The sequence below is a fragment of the Salvia hispanica genome, chromosome 3 (assembly GCF_023119035.1).
Source record: "Salvia hispanica cultivar TCC Black 2014 chromosome 3, UniMelb_Shisp_WGS_1.0, whole genome shotgun sequence".
NCBI classification, from domain to species: domain Eukaryota; kingdom Viridiplantae; phylum Streptophyta; class Magnoliopsida; order Lamiales; family Lamiaceae; genus Salvia; species Salvia hispanica.
In genome coordinates this window covers 18,954,865-18,964,756 of record NC_062967.1, presented here as the reverse complement: position 1 = coordinate 18,964,756, position 9,892 = coordinate 18,954,865, and the positions used below count along the sequence as shown (strand labels likewise).

The 9,892-nt window shown below is 35.9% G+C and overlaps 1 protein-coding gene across 1 annotated transcript; it reads left to right on the top strand.

The window, feature by feature from the left end:
* The first annotated feature begins 2,018 nt into the window (after nt 1-2,018).
* On the top strand, nt 2,019-9,447 carry LOC125213669 (wings apart-like protein 2). Its single transcript, XM_048114330.1, has 12 exons — nt 2,019-3,454; nt 4,296-4,395; nt 4,490-4,838; nt 5,343-5,455; nt 5,943-6,071; nt 6,218-6,311; nt 6,510-7,093; nt 7,254-7,531; nt 7,706-7,856; nt 8,254-8,351; nt 8,434-8,515; nt 9,029-9,447. The coding sequence occupies exons 1-12, from the start codon at nt 2,190-2,192 to the stop codon at nt 9,110-9,112; spliced, it is 3,327 nt and encodes a 1,108-aa protein (XP_047970287.1). The 5' UTR covers nt 2,019-2,189; the 3' UTR covers nt 9,113-9,447.
* The last annotated feature ends 445 nt before the right edge of the window (nt 9,448-9,892 follow it).

The following is a 9,892-nucleotide window of genomic DNA, read 5'->3' as shown; positions in this document are numbered from 1 at the left end:
TCACACAAATTGGGGTTATCATTATAACGCACCCTATATATGACCACAGGTGTACCGAACCCACCTTCGGCAGAATCCGACTAATCCTGCTCGACCGAGTTTGCGGATTAAGACCGAAAGTCTCTCAGCGGATGGTGGGGTTTGAACCCGTGACCTCAAGGTCACCATAGCTCCGCGCTGCCAACTGCGCTACAACCCGTTGGTATATATTTATATTTAATTACATATTAAACTGCAATATGTTATGCATAAGAGGGGTCATATTCTAATACTTATAGTACCCTAATCCAAAATTAAAACCAAATTTATACTCTTAGATTTTAAAATGAGTGGATGAGATTAAATCTTACGAATCTCAATAAATAGTAGACAAAATATCAACAAAAGGGTAATATCGTCATTATGTTATCATATGATAATTTTCGTGAATGTTTTTTTATATCAACATAGTGTATTACAAATATCAACAATATGACATAAGAATATCAACACTAGTACAAGAAAATATCAACACATATTTATTGAGATTTTTACATGGTTTTATTAAGATTTTTACATGGTTTTATTGAGATTTTTTGATGTATTTGTTGATAAAAATCTGGTTATCAACATTTACGAAAACTAAAATAAAAAATATCAAATTTCATCATCCGAACGTCGTCGGAACATATGCAATTGAGATCTCGTTGGAATCCTTATAAAATTATCTTTAATTTGATATATTTTTTGCGAAAAAATAATTTAAATCGAGAGAGTTACGTAAATTTATAGTTTTAAGATGATTTTAATGATAGAGAATTGGCATTAATACCCTATAATTTTATTTATTAATTTTTTTAGTTAAAAATATAATCCATGTGACGTTATTTCAACCACTAGATCTTCTAATCTAGTGGCTAAGATTTAGTCTTAGTTTGAGATTGCTAATTAGTTAGCAATTTGATCACTCCCCCGCATAAGAGTATATATTCAATTTTATTTATTATTAGTAAAATTTAGTTATATTTAATTTTTAAGTATTTAATAGATTTTATCATTAACCAAGGTTCAATATTAAATATGTATTCAATATGTATCCACCATTCATTAAATTTAATTATATTTTATGTACTCCATATATTTAATTATACTTATCTTCTTTATTTAAATTTTAATCATATTTTAGTGAAATTTAGTAAAAAAATTTGATTTGTTCCACTTGTATTAAATCACGAAGTTTTAATTTTTCTCAATTATCCAATTAATACACAAAATATAGTCTGTTAGTGATGTTCAAAATGACATGTTGTATTTTTCTTTAATTCCTTTATTTTCTTATGTCATTTCTTATTTTACTGAAATATTGTCATTTTTAACCTCATCAAAAGATGTCAATTTGTGCATGAATATGATACAATTGAAAAAAATTAAAACTTTGTAATGTAATACTTTCTCCATCCTAGAAGAATCTTGACACGAGTTTTAATGCACAATTGGTACAGTAAAAGAAGAGTAGAAAAAAAAATAAAGTATTATTAGTGGAGGTGACTCTCACTTTTTAGAGAGATAATAAAAATTTTCAAATTTAAAAAATACATATTCTTGTGAAACGGATTAAAAAGAAAGAAATGCAAATATTCTTATAAATAAAAGGAGTATTCCAATTTTACTTATTTTCTGTACATTACTATAATCATACACTTATAATGAGAGAGACTACATTTTTTTTTTCTGATACACAAAGAATAAACATGTGAACAAATAATCAATCCTATAATATTATAATAATAATTAAATTTATAATATATATAAATGCAGTAAAAATTTTATTTGAATTCATTCATCACATATAACTCACTTAAAAATTGGAGAATATTTTTGTGTAAAAAAGATTACAAAAACAGTACTAGTACGGATTACAGAAGTTCAATCTATCGACGTGTAATATTTTTAAATTTGTTAAAGTATCACGATTAATACTTTGAAACCAAATTTCTCTTCACTCTAAAAACAATTTACTACTTATTAAAGGGTAGTAGAATAATCAATCTTCAAAATTACCCAAATACATTCTGCAAAATTCCATCTCTTATCTCTCATTCAAGTCTGTATAGATATATAGGGGCGTTGAATTCTCAATTTCACGGATTGTTTAACGAATTGGCTGCACGAGGAGTGTTTTTGATGATTATCAAACCTCAGCCGACGGAATGAACCGGAAATTCTCCACGGCGAATAGCTCAAACGACGGCGTTTCCGATTCCTCGTCGCGCGATTTTAGGTTTTCGGGGCTGGAGTCCAGTCGCCGCCATTGGTCTGATCCATGTAGCCTGAATTCGTCTCAAGGGTCGAGGCGATTCTCGCTATTGAAGGATCGGGATGGGGGTTTTAGGAATTCGAAGACAGTGAAGGTGATTGATGTCGATTCGGAGCCTTATGCTTCGTGCTCGACACAAGGTACGCAGGGAATTGAGGTTTTTGAATTTTCCGATGAGGTTTTCCAGAAACCGAAGAAGCTGAAGAAAGCCGATTTTGATCCTTTCGAGTATAATTCCTCGGAGGAGTTCGAGGGAATTGTGGCTCCGCCGCCGCGGAGGAAGGGTGGGGAGAGTGAGGTTTTTGATTTTTCGGAAGATGTTGGTTCCCAGAAATCGAAGAAGCTCAAGATAGCAAATTTTAATCCTTTCGATTATAATTCATCTGAGGAGTTGGAGGAAATTGTGGCTCTGCCGCAGAGAAAACGTAGGGAGATTGAGGCTTTTGATTTTTCAGAAGATGTGGATTTCCAGAAATCAAAGAAGCTCGAGAAAGCTGATTTTGATCCTTTCGATTATAATTCATCTGAGGAGTTGGAGGAAATTGTGGCTCTGCCGCAGAGAAAAGCTAGAGAGATTGAGGCTTTTGATTTTTCAGAAGAGGTGGATTTCCAGAAATCAAAGAAGCTCGAGAAAGCTGATTACGATCCTTATGAGTATAATTCATCAGAGGAGCTGGAGGGAATCGTGGCTATGCCGCAGAGAGAGGGCACAGACATTGGGGTTTTTGATTTTTCTGAAGATGTGGATTTATTGAAAGGTAATAAGTGCACGACTGTTGGTTCTGATGCATTTAGGCGAAGTTCATCACGGGATTTGGGGATTCCACAGTCGAGAAAACGAGGATGGAATGGGCTGAGCCGCGTGAGTCTTGCTGCAGTTTCTATGAAATCACAGAAGGACCGGGGAAAAAATTGGGGTTTAGAGAAGAAAAAGAAGAAAAAGAAGGAACCATGTGAGTTGGACCCATGTTTTATAGAGCTTACTGATACATCCATGGAGATTCAAGAGTTCGCAGAGACAACTGAGCATAATGAGGTGAACTCTGTATTACATGGGTTAAGGAAGGGACAAGTAGTAAAGATTCGGAGGGAAAGTCTTCTATCATTGTTATCAATCTGCGGAACATTGCAAAAGAGGCGGCTTTTGTGGGCTCATGGGTATTTAATTTTTGATCTTCTAATTTTGGTCATTGTTGTCTTTACAAAGATACATGCATAGTAGTACATACTTTTAACTTTTCTCTTGACCTATTGTATGATTTGTTAGTTGGGGATTATTATGTGTTATGTGTCATACTGTCATTCTGGTACACAAAATGTGTGGAGGGAGAATATGCATTTCACGATCCATTTTAATATTTCTGATTTTCTATGGTGATGCCAGCAATTTCTCTGAGAATTCAGGAACTCCAATTGATTTGACAACTATGCATGTGGATATCATCTGTAAAAGTTTCTACTTTTGCATCTTAGTTTTTTTGCCACTTATTTTTCCTATAAAATGAAAATATAACTGACCAATGTATTTTTCCTCTAAAACATATTTCTGAATGGAACTCCTTAGATGGAAATTATGTTTACTCTTCCCTTGTAAATTGATATATCTTACATGGATAATGGAGATGTAGCAGACATTTCTTTTTTGTGCTAGACTGATGACTGAATGAGACAATGAACTTCTGGTGAATCTATTGAATGTTTTCTACTGCATGTGATGGTATTCCTTTCTGTACATGAGCTTACATAGTAATAAAATGCCCCCACACATGTTGTCAGAAGGTTTTATGTTTCTTGAACAAGGAACAAAAGCATGCATATTTGTAATTTTAGTTGAGAATAATAGGCTGAATTGCTTGACAACAATACGATACTTGTAAAACTAAGTGCTAGTCTGTTGCATACCCAGTTAGAGTGCTTAATATTTTCTCCTGTTTGAAGTTAATTGGTGATTTTAATCTATAGTTGTTTCTTCAATCTGTAACTGGTGACTCTTGTGTAGGATGGCCAGAAAAATAATTGATGCTATTCTTGGAATCAGTGTTGATGATACACCAAGCAACCTTGCTGCTGCTGCTCTATTTTACCTTTTGACTAGTGATGTGAGTGGTCTCAATTATGCATTATGTTCTGATATCATATTGCATGCTCTTCAGCCCCCTCATAAATGCCATTTTTGAATTATCCTTGTTTCAGGGTCAAGATGAACATCTTTTGTATTCACCAAGTAGCGTTCGCTTTTTGATAAAATTGTTGAAACCACTTTCACCTGCTGCTTCCAAGGAAAAGTCGCAGCCTATTGGGAGCAAGCTCCTAGGCCTGTGCAAGAATGCTGGTTACTCACAAATTTCAACCAAGGAAACAGATTCCACCTCTACGGAGATTATGCTCATGGTTCGGGATATCCTTGTTGATCGCAAGGAAATCCAGCCAGTAGCTAATATTGATGAAGAAAAGCAAGAGCCTGAGCTGAACCCTAAATGGATTAGTTTGCTTACAATTGAAAAAGCCTGCTCGTCCAGTATTACTATTGAAGGTTTTGAAGGTTAGCTCTTTTTATATATTTACTTGTTATCATTTTGCTCCTAATGGGATGTGGAGATTTGTTGGCTGTTAGTTTTGAAGATGATATCTGTTTCAGAGATCTTTGCTGTAACGTTTGATAATTGTGTAGTATTCATCCCTCAGATATAATTCCATATTGTCACTATCCTATTTTGTGTTTCTCATGCCTCCTTCGATCTTCTACTATATTTGTTATTTGTCTGATTTATTTGAAACCTCATTTGTTGGAGCCGTGCATCAGTGAACTCCCTTATTACACTTCATGTTCTTTAGTTAAAAAAATACTGTTACCTTTTGCTTGGTTGAATCTTAGAAATAAATCCTTTGCTCAACCAACTAAATAAGTCTTTTTGAGCAATAGTCTAACACTTATCTATTATATTTTTGATATTAATGGTTTTGTAATGCTTTATTATTGTTATCCTGATATTTTGTTTACTCATTTGATTCTTTCATCTGTTTTTTTTGCATTCTTTGTTCTCAGACACTTCTAGAACTTTACAGAGACATAGGAGCAACTTCAAGAAGAAACTCAGAGAGCTTGGGGGGCTTGATGCAGTGTTTGAAGTGGCAAGGAAATGCCACTCTGTGATGGAGGTGTGAGCCTGTATGTCCTTCTTTGTTTGATTTTATAACCTTAAGCATGTGTTTGTGTTCAGATGTCGTTTACCGTTCTAGGATTGAACAGTAAGTTTCCACTCTGAGAAAATGACCGTGGTAACAAGAATGAAGATTAGTGGAGAATCTGTACTTCACAATTGACTGTTACTATTGATTTGTTGACCTATGCCATATTTGAGCTTAAAGTTCTTCTATGGCCTGTTATGTATATTATTCTTTTTGGGTGTGTTAGTCTAATACATAAGAACCAGTTTGCCCTAGGATGTGCATTTTCTCTTTGTTTTGGATGGATATTGTGGCGGTGGAATCTATTCTAATCGTATCCTTAATTATTCTAACTTGTTATATCTTCTTTACATTCTTCTAGTATGCTATATAGTATATACCATATGATAAATATTGCTCCGTGCTCTTTTGCTCTTCTATTAAGGTTATTTATTTCTGATGCTTATTACTTGTGCAGGAATGGTTAGAAAGAAGTCCATCTTTTGCCCTGGAACCTAAAAATATTTCTGGGCTAGAAAGTTTAGTACTTCTTGTGAAATGTCTAAAAATCATGGAAAATGCTACATTCCTCAGCAATGATAATCAGGTATCAGGTTCCATACCTCTCCTTGTGTTGTACTTCAAGCCTTCTATTTTTGTTTCAACGTTTTAAGTAAATTGATGTTGTGGTTCCCCCCTGCTATATTGTCTGAACACCCATACCTAAAATGGATTGTGCATTTCACTTTTCAGTGCCATTTGCTTGGGATGAAAGGAAGCTTTGGTGGCCAACAAGCTCCACGGTCTTTCACAAAGCTCATTCTGAGTGTCATTAAAATTCTCTCAGGTACTTTGTGCTGGTTAGGGTGGCCCTGAAATATTCATTTTGGTACTTCCATTTCGATTTGGGTGACATGTGATACAGTTTCTTTTCATTATCTGGTTCTTATTTTGACCCTAAAACCCATGTTAATGAAGCATTGATGTACAACTAAGACTTCTTTCTGTCATCTGATAGTTATTTAATTTCTGTGTGCCTGTATAGGTGTCTCCCTGCTCCGAAGTTTTATTTCTTATGGAAGCAATCACTCAGGAGGCCATAGTACCATGGAACGGGCTTCTTATGAAAGCTTTGATCAGTGTGATCCACACATGATATCTGGTGAGCCAAGGTCTACTTACTCGAGTGTGGAATCCACTCAGACGTCCTCACAAAAATGGAGAGTTGAATCTTCTCAAGCAGGATCACGTAATGGAACATCTCGTAGTTTAAAGTATGCAACACATGTAAGCAGAGATGATTTGGGAGTGGAATCTGGTACTCGAAACAGAAAGACAAGATTTTCTAACTCTGGAATTACAGAGGATAGTCCAGATCCTTTTGCATTTCATAATGATGATTCTGAACCCTCAAGGTGGGAATCACGATCTGGAAGTATGAATAAATCTTTGTCTCGAGATGGTAGGGCAACTTTGATTGGATCTACAGATACAAGTGATTTTGTATCAGTAACCCAACAAGAATCAAACAATGTGGAATATCGTCATTCCCAGGAGACCTCTTGTTCTCCGATTGGTGATGAAGATAAGTCCAACCTCTTGGCAGAATGTCTTCTCACTGCTATTAAGGTATTTGAATATTGTTGAAGTAGTGAATTTTTCTTTCTTCAGTTTCTGGTGACATGGTCTGATGTATATAGCCATTCCACTTTAGATGATATTGATATACTCTTCTCCCTGCATCAAACATATCATAGCAGTTGTGTGATGCATTATCATCATTTTTCAGGTTCTAATGAACTTATCCAATGACAACCCTGAGGGCTGTCGGCAAATTGCACGCTGTGGGGGTTTAGAAATATTGGCTTCTCTGATTGCTGGTCATTTTCCAGCATTCAGCCTTCCTTTGCCACGCTCAAGTCATGCAAGGAATGGCAGTTTTCCATCTAAATCAAACCTCACAATCTACCATTGCACCAATACACCTCTCACCGATCAAGAGCTAGATTTTCTTATCGCCATTTTGGGGTTGCTTGTGAATTTGGTGGAGAAGGATGGTGGTAACAGGTATATTTTTTCACTTACACCAGTTTTCTTTCTTATAGATAAATGTTGCATATCTTTACAAACTTTAGGCAACACTATTTTTGTGATTTCTTGTCCTTGTCTTTGGATCCTATTTTACCTCGTACACATTGGAAATGAGAAAACCTACGATCATTCTGTTCCATTGCATTGCAGATCTCAGCTTGCCGCAGCTAGTGTTTCACTACCTAGCCTTGTAGGTCTGGACTTGAAGAAACAAAGTAATATAATTCCGATTCTGTGCTCAATCTTTTTGGCTAATCAAGGCACTGAGGAGGCTGCCGGAGAGGAAAAATGTTTGTCCTGGGTGAGAGATTTGCTCTACATCTTTCAAGTTCACCTAATCCACTGTTTGAAACTTTTGATATGATATTTATGGTTCTATGGAAAGGTGGAAGTAGGATTCATGTAAACATATGATATGATTGGACATAATTATTCAGAATTCATATTAATGAGTTGGTTTATTCCATTTTTATGATTTCACTAGTCTACATCTCTAGATGGGAAGCATGTTATACACTTTCAAGATTTACTTACCTTCATTCTGGGTATATGGTGTGTAGACTCTGTACTCAGTTTAACCTCTTATGAGAGAGATGCCCATGAGATTTTATATTAAAGGTTCATGTTTAGTCATCATTCACATGTATAAATTATTGAATTGGTGCATAATGCATTTCCTTTTCTTGCTTTTGATGCAGGAGGATGAAGAATCCATATTACAAGGAGAGAAGGAAGCTGAGAAAATGATTGTAGAAGCTTACGCAGCTCTTCTTCTGGCTTTTCTTTCGATGGAAAGGTAGATATACTCTTGTGGCCCGTATATTTTCTATAACATCATAAACTGTTTCCTCACGAATTATTATGTTATGCATTACCAGCAAGAAAGTACGGAATACCATTGCAGAACGCCTTTCCAGTGGCAACTTGAAAGTTCTTGTTCCAGTGTTGGAGAGATTTGTGGTATGCATTTCTTTCATGAAACCTTCACAAAGTTGATTCAGGCATGGCATATGCAAATGTTAGTGAATCATGGCACATGCAGTCTTCTATTCTATTCAGTTACCAAAAACGAGCTTTACTGAAGCATTGGTAGGCCAGTGTGTCAATCTTTCTAATTAGCTATGCTAGTTTCCTATTGGACGAGCCTTGCCTTGCCTTAATGGGATACACCACCATTACAATTCATCTAGTTATTAAAGAGAGAGGGGTTTATGGGATTTTCTAATAGGTTTCACGCTACACTCACGTTTCAGTTTTCACCTCATAAATATACACATGATTCGTATTGACAAATTGAAACAACATAGGGAAACCAGGGAGGTATAACTGACTTGAAGCAGTGAGTAGCTTAGCTCTTGCACGAACACAAAGTTTAACTATGAATCTAATGATCGATTTGTTCCATTTAGTAGCACATTGCCCTTGAAGCAGGTCTAGATTGCATCCATTGATGAACTCTTCCGATTTCTGCAGGAATTCCATCTGACGCTTAATGTGATCTCGCCAGAGACACATTCTACTATTCTAAAAGTAATAGAATCATGTAAGATGCCGTGAATGAGCAAATTATACGCACATGAAGAACCAAGAGCAGCAATCATATGGATCATTCACCACAGGTATGATTATCGAGCTGAGCACTCCCAAGTTCGAGCGTGATAGTAATACCCAAGTAACTTTAACTTGCTCTTCAGTTTGTAAAAAAGTTTTGGTCCTTTTTTGTTGTTGAAACGAATTGATAATCGATATTGAATCATAGTTTGTAGTGTAAATTGTTGTGTTTTTCTTCGTTATAAACCACAATGTAAGACCGTCTTACTGGGTTAGAAGTTGTAAGGCAGGTCAATATTTAGATCCAAATACATATTTAGTGGCATATTTGTAATTCCTTAGTGTTTGAGTTATGTAGTCTACTGATTTGATATAGTTTGACTATCTAGGGTATGTTTGGTTGGCTTGAAAAGGCGTGGAAAGCAACTTTGTTATAGGCTATCTTTGTTATAAGCCCATCTTTCACGTTGACCCGGTATTATAGAATGTGTTTAGTTAGCTAACACAGGAGACCGTACAACTCTTCCCCACTCGGCTATTTGTTGTTGCTTGAAAATAATTACTATTCCACCTTCTACCCCTCGGCTCCCCATCCACTTAGAAGCCCGAAACCCTGTGCGTCAATGAACCTCCTCCATTGTTGTCTCTCCCTCGATTCACTAAGGCAGTTGCCCAGACACCCGCAGCACCAAACCTCGTCAATCTCCCAAAAGAGCTCCACTGGAATATCCTTCCACTTTGTTATCCTCATACAACCACCACTCAAGCTAGCAACGCTGAAAACCA

Bases quoted from the DNA above. Each gene is read 5' to 3' on its own strand.
- LOC125213669 (XM_048114330.1), top strand. From the start codon at position 2,190: ATGAACCGGAAATTCTCCACGGCGAATAGCTCAAACGACGGCGTTTCC. The intron at 7,094-7,253 runs GTATTTGAATAT...ATCATTTTTCAG, and splicing joins GTCTTCTCACTGCTATTAAG to GTTCTAATGAACTTATCCAA. The intron at 7,857-8,253 runs GTGAGAGATTTG...CTTTTGATGCAG, and splicing joins AGGAAAAATGTTTGTCCTGG to GAGGATGAAGAATCCATATT.